Below are 20,642 nucleotides of genomic sequence, written 5' to 3'. Positions count from 1 at the left end.
TTAATACAAAATTGCTTAGTCATCGTTCTACATAGTGTGGACAGCTTTTGTTTAAGTGTGAATAATTGAAAAATGCAAATAGGGTGTCCAAAAGGTTTTAGGTCAGGTAGAAAAACAAGAAATGCTCTAAAAACTGTTTTCAAGATCCTTAGCAAGTGGAGGCTGTATGTTTTAATTTGACAAAAAGGAACCTGTCAAATCTTACAGGTCCTTTACTCTCTTCTCTTTGTGGATTTCATCAGAAGCCAAGCCCATGGCTTCTTGGGTTGTGTTCTGTGCTCTGAGCCTACATTGAGCAAAGCATGGGTCTTGCCATGAGCAAAGCTGTCTTGTTCTCAGAAACAAGATGTTTCTGCTCATCTTGTTCATCTTCTGAACATCTTGTTCAGTAACAGGATGCTACTGCAAGCTGGGTGTCATAGAGACCTGGTTTTGAGCTGAGTACCATCCTGGAAACTACTTATCTTTCAAATGCAGAGCAGCCATATAGCCCACAAGGAAACAGGCCAGTTCAATGCTGTCCTTTCCTGTGTAAGTCAAGGTGGCGCCCACAGTCACCATTTCTTCCTGCATATGCCTATGTTAATCTCACATTCTTCCAGTGACCACTAGCAAAGCTCTGTGGCCACTGGCTAGTGAAGCCTGGCCCTAGGAAGGATGGCTCCTGGGCAAACATTCAGAGCCGTGCCTTCTGTTTCTAATTACTGAGCATGGTTAAAGAGAGAAATAAGGCTGCGCTTTTTTATAGGCTGATGGAAGCATTTAAATGAGCTCTCCATGTCCGTGTTTTCTAATTTTGATGGAGGAGTGCCATCTCCAAAGGCCATGGAAACCTGAAGCTTTTCAGTTTAAGCCCGACTCTCACCTTGCCTTATGGATGTCTTCTTTTTCTTTGTAGCTCCTTCCTTCCAATATAGATGTCTGTCTATACCCTCCTTCCCGAAACTAGAACGCCCTTCTATCTAACACAGGTTATTCCTCTATGGAGGAAAAAAACACTCAGCTGTAATGTAAATATATAACAGAGCTCCGTTCCACCACCACCAACCCCATGGTCGCTCAGAGTTACACTGGAGATGTGGCCTTCAGAGAAAGCCCTCGCTCAGTTTGTCTGTGCACCAGTTAGCTCCAGTGAACAAGCAACGCCCTGTGATATATCGCCGTCTAACAAGCATGAAATGAATGCTGAGTAGAAGAAAAATGACTGGAAAAGAACTTTGAAGAGTAGCAAAAGTTATCGTCTGAAGAAAACCACCGTCTTTCAGAGACGACAAACGTGTATCCAGTAAGTTGCGTGTAAGCGATCCACGACATGCGTGGCAGGAAAATATGTCACTGGATCGATTCTAGACTATAGTCTCTGAGTATGTTGGTCTTAAGCAAGCCCCTAAATGGGAACCATTTCTTTTATAAAGAAAGGTCTAGATGTTCCACACTAATAAAGTAATTAGTCCTGCTGTCTGAAAGACTCATGTGACAAGAAGAAACAACTTTCCAATTTATTTCGTCTGTCGATTTGTATGTTTGACGTATGTGACTATTGTGTTCAAAAACATAATGGATCATGTCTATTGGTTCCAGAGCTTTTTGTTGTAGATTGTAAATTTCTTGAAGGCAGTTTCTAACTGGGTTAGTAATTCTGGGGATGCATTTGATCATCATAACTGAATGAGAAAAAAAAAAAAAGGAAAGGATATGACTGCTCCTAGGTATGGTGAAGGAGGAAGTTTATTATAGATAAAAGGAAGTGCACAGCCAGGCAGAGACATTTGGGAGGGTCTAAAGTGGCCATGACCCTGAGCCATGTGAGGAGAGGGGTTGGGGGAAGAGTGAGGATAGACAGGGAAACCAGGTGCAGCAGCCAGAAGGCCACAAAAGTGTCCAAAACCAAAACGTCTGGATTATCTAGGGAAGAGCCTCTAGGGGAAGGGCAGCCCAGCTCAAGAGTTCCAGGTATAGGATAGGGTATACCAGGCATGCCCTGTAACAGGCAGGCACTAAGAATGCTGGGAGAACTTGGAGGCCAGGTTTGCTTTGATATGTTAAACAGGCACCTCAGCCATTTGTCCTGGGTTTCTCTTAGGGAGCTTTGTGCATTAAAGCCCAATGGTTAGAGAAAAGAAACAAACTGAGAAAGCAAGCCTCCTCGGGCTAACTGTTCCATTCTTACTGCCATGTTGCAGATGTTGGAAAAACGTGCTCTGATGACTGCTTGTACTTTTAAGCAGCAGAGATTTTTTTTGGAACAAGATGGTAAAGGTTGAGCTAAAGTTAAGTCCAAACTGTTCACTATAACCCATTTGTTTATTTGGTTTTTAAGTCCCGTAAGAACTGTTTGGTTTGGAAAAGAGCAAAGCAAGTTGATAAATTGATTTTTTTCTTTTTAAGAAAACCAGTTCATTTACTATAGTCATAAAGAAAACTCTGTTGGATTTACTGTGGAACTACTGTAAGTGTGCTTTACATAATTTCTGGGATTCAATTATAATCAAGTACCAAGGTCTTTGATTCACTTTGTAAACACAGCAGTTAATAAAGTACAAAGAAAGATTAACTGAGTATAGGAATATCTTTCCTATACTCAAAGTGATGAAATACAGTATAAAAATGCATTGACTCGAACAAGGTACAAACCCTGAGTTTGCGATGGCCCAGTCATGAAGGGTTTGTTTTTTATACAACTATATCCATTCTTAAGTGGTCTCAGGGATGAAAACATACAAGAAGAAAAATATCAATAACGTACTAAATGCTACTAAAAGACAATTACTGAGGAGCTGTGGAAATGATAAAATTATGAATTGTCAAAATAAGTTATGGCTCCAAGGATGTCCTCATTTGTGCATCATGGAGGAGATGAAAGTTGAGTCAGGAATTAATGACTGGATAAAATCTGGATAGTAAAGAGAGAAAGGAAGCTCATCCAAGGTGATGGGATAGAATAAGTACAAACATAACATGAGAAAGTTATAAAACACACTTGAAAGCTAATCAGATATACATTTTTAAAAAATCTCTGCTTGAAAAGAAAATTAGAGATTTCTAAATCATAAGATTTTAGAGAAAGAACCCACTTTGTGTTTAAATCATTTATATTAAAAAAGAAGATGTGGGTTGCCTTGCCTAGTGTGTCATCTTCCCTAGGCAGGAGACCAGAAATAAAGCCACAGCATTCTGTGGAGTAGAACGAGCCTTTGAATGTTTCTGCTCCAACTATGTCACTTACAGAGAGGAAAAACTCAGAGGTTTTTGTTTGTTTTTCTTTTGTTTCCAATCTTCTAAGTTCAGGGCACTGTTTGGCAGAGGTTTACAAAGGCAACAATTAAAGAACTGAATTAAGTAAAGATACTTTAAAGAACAATGATATAGAATCTACTGGGCTGTGTTATACCCTGAATCACTCAATATGTCTGAGTTGCAGGAATGGCCCAGATGACATTAAAACAAATCTTTGGAATAGACAATATGCCCCTGACTTTCTCCTATGAAGCCCTGAATTCCGAGAACAAAAGCCAGAAGGTCAGTGACAGGCATGACCCAAGGTTGAAGTAGCTAGTAGCCCTGCCTGTGTGTTAGTCTGTTTCCTTCTGCTGTAACTAAACGTTTGGAGCCAAATGTTTATGAAGAAGGAAATGGCTTTCTGCGCAGTTATTCTTGTGATGATGTCATGTGGGTGGCATCATGGTGGCTAGAATACCTGTAGGTCCGACCTTCCCATGGCCAGACAGTAAACCAGATAGCAGAAAGGGCCAGCCATAGTCTTTTCTAGCAGCTCAAGCAAGAAAACTAACCAGGGTCCTTTGAGAATAACTTTAGTTATTTTCCCACTTCAGGGACCCAGAGACTGGATAAACTTCTGCTAAGGTCCTCCTCATGAAGTTCTTACCACTTCTTTTTTTTTTTTTTAATTTTTCTTTATTTTTAAATAATTTTATACATTCACTTGTATCCCAGCTGTAGCCCTCTCCCTCTTTCCCTTCCGAGCCTCCCCTCCCTTCCTCATGTCCTCCCTGCCCCCTTCCGAGTCCACTGAGAGGGGGTGTCCTCCTCTCCTTCTGTCTGGCCCTAGCTTATCAGGTATCTTCAGGATGGTTGCAATGTCCTTATCTGTGGCCTAGCGAGGCTGCTCCTCCATCAGGGGGGAGGGGAAGCTCATGAGTTCATGTCAGAAACAATTACTGTCCCCCTTATTAGGGAACCCACTTGGATACTGAATTACCATGAGCTATGTCTGAGCAGGGGTTGTAGGTTGTATCCATGCGTGGTCCTTGGTTGGATAAACAGTCTCATAGAAGACCCCTGTGCTCAGATATATTTGGACCTTGTGGGGCTCCCTGTCCCCTCTAGGATATACTAATTCCTCCTTCCTTCATATGATTCCCTACACTCTGCCAAAGGCTTGGTTATGGGTCTCAGCATCTGCTTTGATATACTACTAGGTAGAGTCATTCAGGTGCCTTCTCTGGTAGGCTACTGTCCTGTTACTTGTTTTCTCCTATTTCCAATGTCCATCCCCTTTGTCTTTCTAGATGAGGATTGATCATCTTACCCCTGGACCTCTTTCTTGTTTATCTTCTTTAGGTGTACATATTTTAGTATATTTATCCTATCTTATAGGTCTATATAAGTAAGGATATACCATGTGTGTCTTTCTGCTTTTGGGATACCTCACTCAGGATGATTTTTTCTAGATGCTACCATTTGCCTGCAAAATTCATGATTTCCTTGTTTGTAATTGCTGAGTAGTATTCCCTTGTGTAAAAGTATCACAATTTCTGTATCCATTCCTCCGTCGATGGACATCTGGGTTGTTTCAAGTTCTTACCACTTCTTAATGTCACCATACCATGGACCGAAATTCTATACAAACTGTAGCAGCTAGAGCCAGATAGAAGCTTGAAGAACTATGAGACTGAGAGAAAAGTAAAGAAAGATAGCTTCAGGGAAGGCAAACACCTCTCCATGCTTCTGTCGCATTCCAGTGCTCCGGTTTTGAGCGCACTGTAATGGTATACAAGTTGTTTACTGAATATTGTTCATATAAATGCTTTTGTGGGGCTTCGTTGGATGCAAAACTAGTTTAGGGGTTAGGTATGAATCAGCAGTTAAGGACGCGTGCAACTCTTGTAAAAGGCCCAAGTTTGGTTCCCAACACTCACATTAGAGGCTTGCAACTGTCTGTAATTCTAGCTCCAGGGGATCCAATGCCCTCCTCAGGCCTTTCCCAGGACTTGTGCTCAGAAACACATACCCACACAGAGATAAACACGCCACATAACAAATAATAAAATTAGTCTTAAGAAAAACTAGCCTAAAAAGAGCTTGTCTGATGAGTCATTAGTGTTGGAAGTCCAGAAGTCCTTGCAGTGGTAGAGAAACAGTTACCTGAGGAGGAGCAAGTTAGCAAGTCAGAGGGAAAAGATACATGATTTTAAAAAGGAGTGATAAGGTGGAGGAGAAAAGAAGAAAGGACGTGGTGACAAAGGTGTGCTATCAGAGAAGAAAGTTTTACGATATCAAAGATATGAAACTTCCAAGTTCTGCCACTGTGCTGGCAGGTATCTTACCATCCCATAATAACCCACACAAAGCACTAATAAGAGAGCTTTGCGACATGTTAGCTCTCTGACTTACATAGGCTTGAGACTGGCAGAAAGGTGTTTTTAAAGGTCTAAGCTTTCACAGTCCAAGACTTAAGGAAGAGGACACTGACAGTCGTCCCCTCAGAAAGAAAAACAATTACCGCGTTAGCCCAAGAATAATGGACTGCTTGACTACATAGCTTGAAATTCTGTATAATGGGAAGCTTATAACAGCTACCTCATCAATTGCCTTTTAAAAGTTGCAGAGCTATGCAGTTATGGACAGACTTGGAAGAAGCTGAACATAGTGGTGCATGCCTGAAGAGTTAAGGAAGAAAGTTCACTTCAAGCCAGCTTGTGTGACACACAGGAAGTCTAGGGCCTGAGACATATGAGACTGTGTCTTAGAAAAATAACAAGGCATGGAAGAAACAGAAATTCTTATTGTTAATGAAAGAAGCCAGTCTGAAGAGGTCATCATATAATCAGTGATTCTGAGAATATGACTTTCTGGAAAAGCCAACATTAAAGAGGCTGAAAAGACAGATCTTATCTCATAAATAAAATTTGGGTGGGAAGAATGAGAGATAGATGGAGGGTAGGGGGTCCGTGGCGATGAAGCTCTTCTGTATGGTGCTGGGATGCTGAACACATGACGGCATGGGCATCACACAGTCACAGAGGACGTCGTCAGACTGTCAACTGTAACACATGCGCTACAGTCCTGCAAGATGTCAGAGGTGACATGTGTTCATTTCCTACAGCTGCTGTAACAGGGTGGAAGGTTCAAAGACTTTGGCTAAGTGGTCGGCAAGGTCATGTTCTCTCTGAAGACGACAAGGAAGGCTTTGTGTCATTCCTTAGTCTCTACCTTCTCATTCATGGCTTTCTCCCTGTATCTTCAAATTATCCTTCTTTGTATATGCCTCCCTTTGTGCCAAATTTTCTTTTGTTGCAAAATTAAGGACACCCTTGTGTTGGACACCTTACCTTAACTACATCTGCAATGGCTCTGTTCCAAATGAGGACACATTTTGAGGTCGGAGACTAGAACTTTAACATTCTGTCTCTGTCTCTCTGTCTCTATTTCTGTCTGTCTGTCTGTTTATCTCTGTCTCTGTCTCTCTCCTCGGGAGCACAATGCAGCCTATATATAGGAGAACATGTGGACAGGGAGAGAGAAGAGAACGTCTAAAGAAACTCTTCTTTCTCTATTTCTTCTATCCTCTGAGAAACAGAATTTATTGATGAAAAGTTTAAAAAGCTAAAACTGGTCCACTCTATCTAGCAAGTGCTCCTTGGGGAAGCCTGCCGTTAGCTCGGGGCAATGGCCTGCTCATCCTGAGGATGGACTTCCTGTCTTCTAGACTATCTGTTATTTGATTTCAGATGTTTTGGAATTGATAGAGAATAATTTTCTACAAAAGTCTCATCTCCTAATAGTTGAGTGCTAGGTTGGAAATCCTACTTATGACCTTTTCCTGCATTAACATCCTTATGTATGTGTTCAGGCATGTATGTTGAACACACACACACATATCTAAGATGGCCTGTTCTTGCCACATATCCTGGCTCATACAAAAGCAGAATCAGATTCATTCTTTTAAAAGAATTTCAGGAAATATCTACAGTAAGGCTATATGACCACAGAAGAAAATAACAGCAATTGTTTGTATGTAAAACAAAATACCAAATTTCTCAGGGTCAGGGAGCTACTGGGTTGGTAAAATGCTTGGCGGGCAAGCATGAGGACCTGATATCAGATTCTGCTCAAGACGCTGGGCAAAGGGGACTGTGTGTGTAATCCTGTCCCTGGGTGGGAGCGTGGCCATGGCATCCCTTGGGCTTGGATGGCCAGTGAGCCTGGCTGACCTGGGGAGCTTCAGGCTCAGTGTGAGACCCTGTCTCAAAACATAGGGAGAAAGTGTTAGAAGACACTGCCTATGTCCTAAGTACGAATGGACTTAATATGTTCTAGACTTTGAGGACTTGGAGGGGGGGGTGTCATTTTTTGCCACAGGGTATTTCTGTGTACTCTGGCTGACCTGGAGATCTTCCTGCCTCTACCTCTCAAGCACTAGAACTGAAGACATATGCCACCATATCTAGCATGTGTACTTTGTTCTTTAGATACCAGTTTTAACAATGAAATGATAGGGTAAGGACATTGTTAGATGTTAAAAAAACAACAACAACAACAACAACAACAAAAAACAACACATAATTTTGAAAACTGGAAATAACAGTTGAGTGTCCCTAAATCTCAAAGAGTAACATGGCAGGAATCTGAAAACACTGAGAAACATGTTTGTTTGTTTGTTTGTTTTGCTGTGATATGCTAGCATATATCATTATTAATGAATGTATTTTGCTTTTTTAATTAAAAAATAAACATCAGTATCTAGCCTGCACACACACACACACATATACACACACACACATGCACACACTGAACAATTTCTTGGTTAAAAGATACTAATCATAAATTAATCTCAAGATTTTAAGGAAAGGAATCAAATCAGATTTACTGAATATAGATATAATTTTATTCCCAATCTAGAGAGGAGATGAAAAAGAAACAAAGTCAGGTAAAGGCAGGAGGATCTCTGTTTCAGGCTGGCTGTGGAGAGAGAGAGAGAGAACACAAAGGAGGAGGAAGAGGGAAAGGTTTTTGTGTATTCTTCCAGAATACACACACACACACACACACACACACACACACACACACACACAAAATACTTTGCCCCTACAACCTTTAGAAGTACAGGAGAAAAAGGAAGTTCACCCTGAAGTGCTGATGAGGTGAAGAGGGAAGGACTCAGGTCTCATCCTGCTTCTCTCTTTCTGTAGATTTTGTCTGTTTGATTGGTTGTTTTTTCAAGATGGGGGTTTTGTATGGGTGTGTGTGTGTGTGTGTGTGTGTGTGTGTGTGTGTGTGTGTGTGCATACCCTTGGCTGTCCTGAACTTGGTTTTTAGGCCAGGCTGACTTTGAACTAACAGAGGTCTGCCTGCCTCTGCCTCCCTGAGTGCTGGGATTAAAAGTGTGCACCACCACCCCCCCCCGCTAACTCTGTAGACTCTCTAGCCAGGAATAAGGCACTGTGTCCACACTTTCTGAATCCTACAGCACCGACTTACTCTTTAATCTCGGAGCAGGCCAGCTTTTAAGAAAACCCAGAGTCAGAAACCATATTGGAAAGACAAATACAGCCCTGGGTAAGGCTCTATTGGACTTTGCAAAGGCTATTTATTAACTAAAGAAGTGTTGTAGTCATCTGGCCCCACATTTAGATTTCCCTTGAACATGCCAGAAATGTCTGTCACTCACAGGGACACCTCCCTTAAGCTTGCATTTTCTGCTTGTGCTCCGTCTAATGTGACACCCAAGAGCTTCATGGTTGCTGAAAAGTCTGTTGTGGGAGTTACTTCCTAGCCAATTTTACTGGAAAGTACTCAGCACTGGCTGGGAGAGGGGGAGGAAATGAAGCTACTACCCGGGGTAGGTGCGATGCTGCTCCCCAAAGCAAGGGGAGAGATCACTTACAAATCTACCGGGACATGGCTTCTCCCACACAGGAACAGTGTGACGGGAGGGCGTCCTGCTTTAAGACAAGCCAAGAGCCATTTTAACAAATACACCTTCCTGGCATATAAAAAAAAAACACACACACACATACAAACAGCACACACATCAACACACACACACACACACACACACACACACTAACCAAGAGTCATACCACACAGTGCACAAATGTGTTTTTCTTTCCCCCAGATGTTCACAGAGCACAGTGGTGGTCGCGCGCTCCCCCACTGTGTCCCCAGGTACATACTCGATCTATGCTCAGACCATAAGTGGTTTTTCTACGGTTAGGAAAGAAAACTGGCCTCCAAGTAAGTAATAAAAGGTAATGAGTAGGAGGGTAGAGTTGAAGGAAGAATTTGCGTGGAGGCAAGCCAGCAAGGACATTCAGCCACGTTAACACGCAAGCTTCTCGGCTTCCCTTCTGGTTGCCTGTACTGCTGTCTCTACAAGCCAGTGCTTTCCTGGTCTTCTCAGGGTTCAGGGCTCCCTGGTGGCTGCTCTTTGACACCTCTAAGATATGAATATAAGTATAGCACTGGGGCTGCCAAGCAGCCAGTGTGTCCGTGTGTTTGACAGGCAGGAGCCCTAATCAGCTCAGAGGGGCTTTCCCTCCTACTGAAGCATTAAAAAGCAAGAACAGCTTATAGGCTGACCTCTTCCTCTCACCTCCTCGTCCTGTCTGCCATCGCTACAGTTATTGAAGAGGTGGTTTTGTGCAATGGAAAAAAGTACAATTTCCCCTAATTGTATCAGCTTTCTGGGCCCATTGTCCCATGGCTAGTTCACACACCTATGCTTGGTCAGAACATCAGATGGGAGAACGTTTTCAGATAGCCTCATACAGGCCCTCAGATCACCAGCAATTTCTCTTTTCAATAATTATAGAGATTGTCAGGTGCGGCGGCACACCCCTTTAATCCCAGCCCTCAGGAGCCAGAGACAGGTGAATCTCTGTGAGTTCAAGGCCAGCCTGGTCTACAAAGCAAGTCCAGGACAGCTAGGGCTACACAGAGAAACCTGTTTTGAAAAAAAGAAAGAGAGAAGAAAAGAAAGAAAGAAAGAAAGAAAGAAAGAGAAAGAGAGAAGAGAAAAAGAAAAAAGAGAAGAAAGAGAGAGAGAGAAAGAAAGAAAAAGAAAGTTCAGACTAGAAAATACATAGAATTGTAGGGGTGTTGGTGGGAAGAGAGTTTTTTTTATTTTTCTCTCTGAGACAGGTTCCCACTCTTTAGCCCAATCTGGATTTGAACTCACAATCCTCCTGATTCAGTCTCCCAAGTCCTATGGATTATAAGCATACTCTGTCACATCTGGAGAAATATCTTTCTGGTTCATGAAATTCAAAAAGAAAATCTTGTTTCTTTCATGACTAGAAAGTATTGAACCCTTTTGTCAGAGTGAAACAAAACACTTGAGATTTTTTTCAAGCTCTGATAAAAACCCAAATCCAAGTTTCTAAAGATTCATGAACAGTTTAATACCATAGAGGATGCAGAAAGTGTGAAAATTTTCAAACATTTCATGGCTTTGTTTTTACTGGCTGAGATTTGATTTTTGTTTTTATGAACTATAAAAGTGGTAAGAACAAAAAGCTTCTTTGCCAATTTATTTCAGATTTTTCTTTCTTTCTTTCTGAAATTGTTTCTAAACAAAGACACCATCCTGTGATGGCCCTGGGGTTTCCCCACATGGATTTTCTTGCTCAGGACGAATGGCTCAACCCATCTACATAGAAGGCACTGGAAAATATTTTTGTGATCCGAGTGCAGCCGAGCGCCTAGGAATCCAGAGGAAGTGGAGGCCTCCTGCTCCACACAGGAAACAATCTTCCAGCCGGCCTTAAATGCCAGATTCCAGGCTAGTTTAACTAACCACTGACAGCTCTGTAAACAAAGCAGGGACAGGAGCCCGCTTGCTTCCCCTTTCCTGGGAGTCATTTTGGGTTTGGGGGCTGAAGGGAAATTCTAGAATATTTGACTGGATGGCACAGATACACAGGGGAACCAGGCTCAGCTTTTGAAGGGCTGAATTCTTCCCAGAATCAAAGTCATCTCGAGGAGGTAGGAAAGGGTAAAATGGTTGGGTTATATCTGGAGAGAGCCGGGATTTTTGAGCTCTGAAGACAGCTGGATCACAACTTAGCTGCCTTCTAAAATGCTACTTCCTGGAGATATTTTTTTTCTCCCATGATTTCTGCATACTTAAAAAAAAAAAGTGCTAACTAACTTTCAGAATATGAAATGATGCCTGTATGCAGCATTGTTTGAGTTCTCTTTTGCTTTGTCTACACCCCACAGATTTCTTTTCTTGCCAGTTTTCTTCCCTTTTTAGTTTCCCCTCCTGCTTTTCTCTTTGTTCATGTTTGTGTGTTGCCTGGAGTTCAGCAGGTGAGAAAAGGACAAGTTCATTCAGTAGTTCTGAAGTCCTTCCATCAACATTTCTGTCTCCTGGGATTCCTGCCTGCTTTTTAATGTAATCTTGGGCTCTCAGTTATTTTTGAGAATGAAGGTGAACTCTGCTTTAGGACAGAAATTGACCACTGACTGACTTACTAGTGTTCTAAGGTATTTTTCTCAAAAGAAAGAAAGAAAGAAAGAAAGAAAGGAAGGAAGGAAGGAAGGAAGGAAGGAAGGAAGGAAGGAAGAAAGAAAGAAAAGATGGGTAGAATGGGGAAGGACTGAATGAGGGGCTCATGACACTGGTGATCCTGACTCTACCTCTTGCTTTTACATCCAGGTATTATCTGGGCCCCCAAACCTAAAACCTCACGATGGATGATTTTGAACGGCGCAGAGAACTCAGGAGGCAAAAGCGGGAGGAGATGCGGCTGGAAGCGGAGAGGTAAGGGTCCAGACTGGCAGAAATAAGCACTGTCAGCACTGCTGTTTTCCAGCCATAGTGACTGTCTCCTCTGGAGGGCCTGATATGGCCATATTTTACATCTTTGTAAAAATAGTTATGGCTTTAAAGTATTTTTCCTGTTCAAAGCCTAAATTTTGCATTAAAAAAAAAAAGAAATTTCAAGAAAAAGGGAGATTGGAGAAGAATCAAATAATTGTATTTTTTAAAAAAAACCAAGGCTATGCATTGTAGAATTTGTTGTGGTAAAAGGTAATGCATGAAAGGCATAACATTGCTAATAATAGTGACATGACAGAAAGTGCTGGGTGTTGACTATTGGAAGCAGTTTAGCAAGCCCCAGATGAATCTCTTTCAGATTTTATTCTTATTAGAGAAGCATCCGCGCCTGGTCATCTGCATCAGGAGGGGTAGTACCGATGGCCCGAGGTACTGGGGGAGGGCGTGGGTGTGTTGGAAACTATCATAATGTGTGCGGCCTTTGAGGTGGAGATTTAGAGAGCAGGTTGGAGACATACAGCACTGATGTGGCACAGAGTCGTGTATCCCAGTGGCGCCTAATGTGGCTTAGCTCTATTGCTGAAGGAAAGCACAGCAAGCATTCACAGGGAGAAAACTGTTCCGTGGCTTTGTACGCCCGTAATTCCAGTTCACGGATACAAACTGTGGGGGCGGGGGGTGGGGGTGGAGGACAGAGTACAAGTGACGCCACCACTGTCCTGCAGTACAAAACTGAAACTATAAACCTGTAACAAAAAGTACCAGAGGATCATACCCTACTGTTCTGCTCCTGTGTGAAGAGTCCGAAAGACAGTGCAAAGTCTGGCCTTGGATGAACTTGGCTATTGGTGGGATGTCTACACAGGTACTCATCGCACTATAGACTAAGGATCACACCATGGCTCTGCCACTTAGGACTCATGTGGCTCTGAGCAAGGGACCGCTCTCTAAGTCACAGTTATCCTATATAAAACCAGCAAAATAGCTACACAGCTCCTGCGGTTGCCATGAAGATTGTGAGGCTTCATAAGTGACCTTACCCTGTAGCTGACACCTAGAAGGAATAACTAATAGCTATCATCATCATTATTAATGATATTCTTAACTATCAGCCCTGGTTAATCAATAAACAACAGGTCTCTAGCTATAACTAAATATCAATGCCAAGACTAGGGAAGCCAACCGTCACCCCGAGATGAAAGCAGTCACAGGAAAGTTTTGCAGAGAGAGGAAAGCCGTGGAAGAGGTGACGGTGGTGAGGAGGAAACTGAGGGCTGTCTGAAAAGGAAGAGGGCACACGGTAAAAGGAGGGAGGAGAGTGACAGGGACTGTGTCCCACACGCAAGATGTATCTATCCAAATTTAAAATAATAATTAATAAACCAAAATTCGAAGCACACAAAACTAAGGATATAGCCAAAGGACCAGTGGTTGCCAGGAGGGAGGGAGGAGCACAAAGGTGGAGCATGGTATTTTAAACCAGCAAAACCATCTGTGCCACAGCGTGATGGCAGACGAGTGTCAGTGTGCTTGAACTTAGTGGAATCAGGGTGGAATGACCTAAGAATGTAAGTTTGTCATCCAATGTGACAAAGACAACACTGTGCATGTGATGTTGATAATGGCAGAGGCTGTGCATGAGGAGGGACAAGGAAAATACAGCAACTTTGTTATTTCCACTTAACTTTTCTGTGAACCTAAAATTACCATGAGAAATACAGTTTATCAATAGAAAAAAATGAGGCGGGGCAGGGGAGGCAGAGTAGGCGAGAAAACGAGGCAAGCAGAGCTCCGGGGAAAGGTTCTGCAGGGATGCTGTGGGGAGCTTGAGAGAAAGGTCTTGGGCATCTTAGAACCCTCGCGGGGGGGGGGGGCTGCGTGGGATGGGAGTACGGTGGTAAGCGCTGGGAACAGTGGACTGAGATACAGGGATGCCCGGAGAGTTGGTACCAAGCATGGGGTCGTGAGAGTCTGAATCAGAGCAGTGAGTGGGAAGAAGGAGATCCTGTGTCATTTGGCAAACCTGTCAGGGGAGGGTAAACTCAGAGAAAGTCTGAAGACCCTAAGTTCCAGTTTGGAATGACAGTAGAGTAAATTAGCCTGATATAGAGCGGCTCCCAGGGTCAGGGCTACAGGTGCACCCATCTGTTCTCAATACATCCTTATCAGGCATTGCCAAGAAAGGCCTCTGTCTGGTCCCCAGTGCGGGAAGGTGAGGCGGCTCCATTCTTGGTGTCCACGGTAATGGTGTTGAATTTCAGGTAGAAACCGCATCAACATGGGGCTTTTCTCCAGATGCTTAGAGATAGGAAATTTAGATTTTTATTTAGAAAGAAGAGAACATTTTATAAGGTCCACGGGGACAAACCCACTGTGTGGCTGAAGTCATAGCCCCCAAAGCCAATATGAAAGAGTAAGAGGTCATAAAGGCATAGTGGAAACGATCACAGAAAGCAAAATAGCAGAGAGATGGAGGAGACCTGGGGAGGGATTAGACCTGAAATTGAGTGGACAATAAAGGTGTGCGGGCCCTGTCCAGACACGAGGAGCACACCTCTCACTCCACCTGATGCAGTGCTACCAGCCTTGGGTTCTCCCAGGTTCTTGGGCCCTCTCTTCACCCAACGCATGCTGCAGTGTCTGAACAGAGATGGGAGAAAAGATGCTGGTCAACAGGTAGGGACTTCTGTATGCCAGAGCCTGGTAGAAAACAGAAAACAAACAAGCAGAGAAGCAGCCTAAGGAAAGCTAGGGATAGGAGCCCTCGGGACAAAAGAGCAGAAATTAAGCATCGCAGTAGATGCAGGTCTTCAGTGTCTTGGCTCACCTCGTGGATAGGCAGTGAGGGACTGATGGGAAGAGCGAGACAGGCATCTCATACTTGTATAAGCCAGACTGTGACTTCCAGTGAATAAGCCTAGTTTTCTCCTAGCCAGAATTTTACCTCAGAATTGATCACATAGCTGCTTCATTCATTCTTTCCAGGGTGGTGGTAATGTTGTGTGAACAAAGATTTATCTTCTGTTAGTGGCTGTTGTAAAAAGCCTGTACACTAAAGCTTAATTCAGTTCCCTTTAGTAACCTACAACAAATATATACAGATGTATCCAAATGCTGTTTAACCATTGGTTCTGTCTGCATTTCAGCTTGGGCTACACTATGTCCTCATGTTTATACTGAATTTACCTGTTCGTGTTTTGAGGTGCACATTGAAATTAGGTCAATCCTTTCAGCATTTGGTAAAATCTGATCATTTATAGCAACAGTGAAAGTTGGGCTTTACAGTTCGACTAGCTTTCATTGGCAAGTTCAGGGTGTGTCCAGGAAACAGCTGGCCAAACCAGGAATCAAAGGCTATCTAAAATCATAGTTGAGATCTGAGGACAAAGGGCATGTGAGACCCTAGGCAAGTCCCTTCCTCTTCCTTTAACTCTAGCCCTTGGCTTCCTCTTGCCACAGGAATGGGTGTTTTCTCGGGGGAATTAGAGGCCATTTCCTCTTGCTTTTAGTATTGTCTACTTCTGTTTTCAATAGGTCAGATATTGCTTGATTTGAAATTAAATAAGTAATGTGGAATCTTACATTTAAAAAAAAAAAAAAGGAATTCTAAGGCCCTATGGAATACACCTAGGGCCAGGCTGGGAAGATTTGACTTTCCGCTGTATATGGAGAACAAAAGGAATTCATCTCAGATTTTGAATGGCAGTAGAATAAGTTGGCCTAAAACAGAGTTGTTCCAAAGGGCAGAGCTGCAGATGCACCCATCTGTCCTCAACACATTTTGTCGTCATCTCTTTTGCTCTAAGCTCTGTTGGGGACACTGAGGGGAGGATGGACAGCAGAATGCAGACCTAGGAAGCATGTGGTCATGCTTTCCAATCTCTGTAAAACCAAACGATGACCAGAACACTTATAACCCCAAACATAGAATGTACCTCATACTGATCTGTTCACTTAAAATAGCATACAGCCTTTTTATACTTCACCTCTGAACTCCTGTAGAGACAGTAACAAGAGTCTATTGTTTTTCCTCACCCACTAAGACTTTCCACACAAAATATCTTCTTGTTTCAGTTCGATCTTACTGACTTTGGTTAGAAGATATAATTCTGATTTTAAGTGTTAAATAATTAAAAACTTGTATTCCTATTGAATGTCATGACCACAAGTTAAACTAAGCCAGATTCCTGGGCACTTTATTCCTCAGGAAGAGAGTTTTAAAGTGATCGTTTTACAAGCCAGCTGCAAGGCTGGACAGATGGCAAGCGCTCGTGGCTTGATCATGGAGACTGGAGTTTCGTTCCCAGCACCCATGTCAAGCAGGTTACCAAAACTTGTAGCTCCAGTACCAAGGGACCTGACGCCTTCGTCTGGCCTCTGTGGTACCCACACATACACATGCACATACCCCCGTGCAGAGATATGCACACACACACAAATAAAATAAAATGTAAATAAACGAAAAGATGACTGCGCACTTCATGCCACAGTGTCTTTCCTCCAGATGGACTGGAGTGCCCTCCCCATGCCCGGGGCTCTGAGACTCTGCCACACACATACACCTTTGCTCTACTACAGCTTCCCTGTAACCTGGGCTCTAAGCTGAGCTCATCAGAAACAGTCTTCTCTCCCTATCACCTGTGACTCTGTGAAGCCCTTTTTGCTGGTGGCATGGTTCTTGTCCTTCCCTTGTCTTTCTCACTCTAACTTTTCATGACAATGCCTTTAGATTTGCTAAAAAAGAGACACCTCATTAAGTATATAGGCCTGGGAGGCTCCAGCAAGAACATTCATGAGTTCAAGGCCAGTTTGGGCAACTAAGTAAGATCCAGCTTCAAAATAAAAGCAAAAAGAGGACTGGGTATGTTCCTCAGGGGTAAAATACTTGACCAGCATACTCAAGGCTCTAGGTTCAATCCTCAGCACCGTAAAAATAGATAGATAGATAGATAGATAGATAGATAGATAGATAGATAGATATGAAATATATAATTATATAATAAAGACATGTATGCATATAGAAAGAGTATCTATTAAGGGCAAGGTTCTACACAGGCCTGTAGAGACAGTCACCTGAAGGGAAAGTGTGCCAAGAGTCATGAAACTTACATCTTAGGTAAGTTAGAGAGATCTTGACCAAAAGCAGAAGAAAGACCTTTCGGTTGGCAGAAAGGAATCTGTGTATGACCCAAGAAACTTAACATATTGTTTCTAAGCAAAAGACATTGTTTGTATATATTTCAACTTCAATTACTTTCTAGTCAATTACCTATTTGAACAAATGAATGAGTAAATACATAAACATTTACTAGAAGCCAGAGTTTGCTATTTTGGAAAGACCTATGAGTGGGTGGCTGTGATGGGTGACAAGGTTTTGTCAGACAGAAGCAGTAACAGGAGTTCAAGCTGAGCTGACAGGGTCCTGAGCTCTGATGTGTCTCCCGAGAAACAACCCGCAGTGACGCTTTTGTCCGCGAGGAGAGCTTTGGTGGCCACCCTTAGTCCGTGTCAGGCTTCCCTTCCATCAAGCAGAGAGCAGTGCTCTCTTCCTTTCCAAGTCATGAATTCACCACATTCCCGGCATACACTCTCCAACCCAGCAGCAGCTCCTCTTTCCATCAGAAGAAAGGCCGTTATTGTAGGATTGTTATCAGATTCTGAGGCTCAGAGACATAAATAAAGGGAAAGAAAACATGCTAGCTGTTTTCATCATTCATACATTTTTATGGGCTTCTGAAATATCCCAATGATTAGACATTTGAAAGTAAATATTTTTACTGCTTTAGAAAAACAAGCAAGTTTTAAAAAATCCATTTGATCCACAAAAATCCCCTTCTAGAACTGTATCATTGATGATGTTTTCCCCCATGATTTAATAACAAGGCCAATCGACAGTTAAATACAGACAAGTACACATGAAAACACTTATTCAGAATGCTTAGTCATGACCTTGAGTGTCAAGTACAAATCTTTAAAAATACATTTTAAAACGTCTGAACAGAACATTATTTTCCATTAAGAAGTTAAATGAAACATTCTTTTGAAACTGTATAAATCATTAACATAGTTACATTTGCCTAAAAACATTCTCTTAGAAGACTGATTACTCCAGAAAGAAGGAAAAAAAAAAATAGAGGTAGGTGGGTACTAGGCTTTGGTACTGAATTTTGTTTCTGTATTCTAAATTAAAGTCCTTTTACTAATTAGTTCTGAAGGTTATTTAAAAACACACCTGTAATCCCAGCACCTAGGGAGACAGAGGCAGGCGGATCTCTGTGATTTCAAAGGTCTACAAAGCGAGTCCAGGATGGCCAAGGCTACATACATAGAAACCCTGTCTCAAAAAGCCAAACCAAACCAAAAGAAACAAAAATACAAAAACAAAACCAAAAAACTTCTATAGAGTTTTATGCACACATTTTTATTTTATTTGTGTGGCATGCCTGTGTGTGTACGACAGGTCTGTGTTGAGGAAGAGGGGTGCCCCCAGAGGCCAGCAGAGGATGCTGGATTCCCTGAAATTGGAGCTACAAGGGCTTGTAGACACCCAACTTGCTTTCTGGGAAGAAAATTCAAGTCCTCTGGAAGAACAGCAAGTTGAAGCCATCTTGACCATTGAGCCATCTCTCCAGCCCTCCTTGTATGCATATTTAAAATTGCTTAGTTTCAGTACAATGGGTGTAGGGAAATGGACAAAGCTAGATAATTTCCAGTTGTTGTGATCTGTGTGTGAACTATCCCCTTCAGGCTCGTGCATTTAGTCTCCAGCTGGAGGAGCTGTCTGAGAAGTTTAGAACCCTTTTGGTGATGGGGCCTGGCTGGCAGAAGTAGGGAGAGCTTGAGAGTTACATGTCTCTCTGCTTCCTGAGCTCATGAGATACACAGGCAGCCTGACACTCCCACTCCCACAGGTAAGGTCCAGTTCCACTATCTCACCTTTCATGACATGAAGGCTTGCATTCCCTAAACCACTAGCTAGAACAAACCCTCTTCTCTTGGTTTACTTTTGCCAGGTTCTCTTTACTTGTATCTAACCACAAAAGAACAGAGTTCACACACTCATGTCTAATCCCCTTCTTTCATTCCTCTCTCCTTTTTCTAGATTGACAGTATCTTTACTCCTGCCAGTTTCTAAGTAAAGTAACCTATCTAGACCATTTGATATTAACCTTGTAATTCCTCTTGTCCTGAAAGTACTCTACAGTGGTGCTCAATGAAACATCAGAAGGTAATGCAGGTGTTCAGCAACAAAAAGAATTGAAATTCTTGTTGTTATTATTGTTGTTTTGTTTCTTTTGTGTGTGTTTGTTTGTTTTAGGGTTTCTCTGTGTAGCCCTTGCTGTCCTGGAACTCACTCTGTAGACCAGGTTGTCCTGAAACTCACAGAGATTTATCTGCCTCCACCTTCCAAGTGCTGGGACTAAAGACGTATGTCACAACCACCCAGTCTAGGAATTGGAATTCTTAAAAGCCTGGCATGTTGGTCCATAACTTTATTTTCATCTGAAAAAAATATGGCACACAAGCTAATCAAAATCCTTAAAATAATAGTGAATTTTTTATTTACAGTATCTATATATAATTTTTATAAGGAACCAATCCTGACTCATCAGGGGAAAGGTCAGAATGGTCTGGTGTTTATGTATTCAGGCACTGAAGCTCAGCAAACCTATTAGCTACTACTTTTTATCTTGAAAAACTACTTCAACGTCTTTTGTTCCTCTGTCTTTACAATAAGTAGGAATGCTGGAGCCTGTCAGCAAAGCCAACAGTACCTGAGTGGGGAGTGAGGATTGAAAGAAATAAAGCAAGACACAAGAGATCAGCTCGATAGGACTGTCAGTAAAAATTGCAGCCCCAAGTTTATTCCACAGCTCCTTTTTATAGGCAAAGCAAAACAAGTCACATCAATACAAGGAAGGGGGTTCATGGAACAACCAAACTTGTATTCTTAAACCACTTAAATCCCTGTAGCAGATATGGTCCAAGGTTACACAAATAAGTTAAAGGAACTTGGCAAAACATCCTGCTTATCATGTCTCAAGGTAAAAGCCAGTGTGAAAATATGTTTTTCACTGAATACTCAATAACAAAGCAGCTTGCCAAAAAGTAGCTCTCCACATAGGAATAATGAAATCTCCTACCGTCCTGACAAGCTAATTTGTAGAGAAATCAGCACAATGATGGACTTAGATGCCCATTATTATTAAAATCATATTGATGCTCTGATACAAAGTAGTTTTTCTGAACTTGAATTTTGTGGCTCTGCTTACTGCATCCTCAAAGCAAACCTTCTTTCCTGAGATGATGTTGATGTCCACTAAGAAGTGTCTGGGTTGGCGAGGGAGAATAGGGTGGGGAGACTAAGCCTTTCAGCTGTCCACGTCTAAGCTTGCTATATGAGGATTTAAAAATCATATGTGATAGACATGGTTAATTTTCAAATGCATTTGTGATACATGCTTTCTATCCATCACATTGCTCAGAAAGTCACCTTAAAAATTCAGTTCAGCATAAATTGTTCTTAATTAGAAATAAGCAACAGCCAAAAATATTTAATTTTTTTAAAAGAAGTAAAATGGTGTCTCTAATCGCCCATGTACTAGGTTCCAAATCA

The 20,642-nt window shown here is 42.2% G+C and overlaps 1 protein-coding gene across 4 annotated transcripts in view; it reads left to right on the top strand.

Moving 5' to 3' along the window:
* Cald1 (caldesmon 1) overlaps positions 1-20,642 on the top strand; it is a 173,686-nt gene that overhangs the window by 72,084 nt on the left and 80,960 nt on the right. For all 4 annotated transcript variants that reach the window (XM_055602005.1, XM_055602006.1, XM_055602009.1 and 1 more), the window contains exon 2: positions 11,903-12,007. In XM_055602005.1, the coding sequence (XP_055457980.1) occupies positions 11,937-12,007 (71 nt within the window). In that variant the 5' untranslated portion in view covers positions 11,903-11,936. The remainder of the gene's footprint in view (positions 1-11,902; positions 12,008-20,642) is intronic.

The sequence above is a fragment of the Psammomys obesus genome, unplaced genomic scaffold, assembly GCF_907164565.1.
Source record: "Psammomys obesus unplaced genomic scaffold, mPsaObe1.curated_primary_1811, whole genome shotgun sequence".
Lineage (NCBI taxonomy): Eukaryota > Metazoa > Chordata > Mammalia > Rodentia > Muridae > Psammomys > Psammomys obesus.
This window is presented reverse-complemented; position numbering and strand designations above follow the sequence as displayed.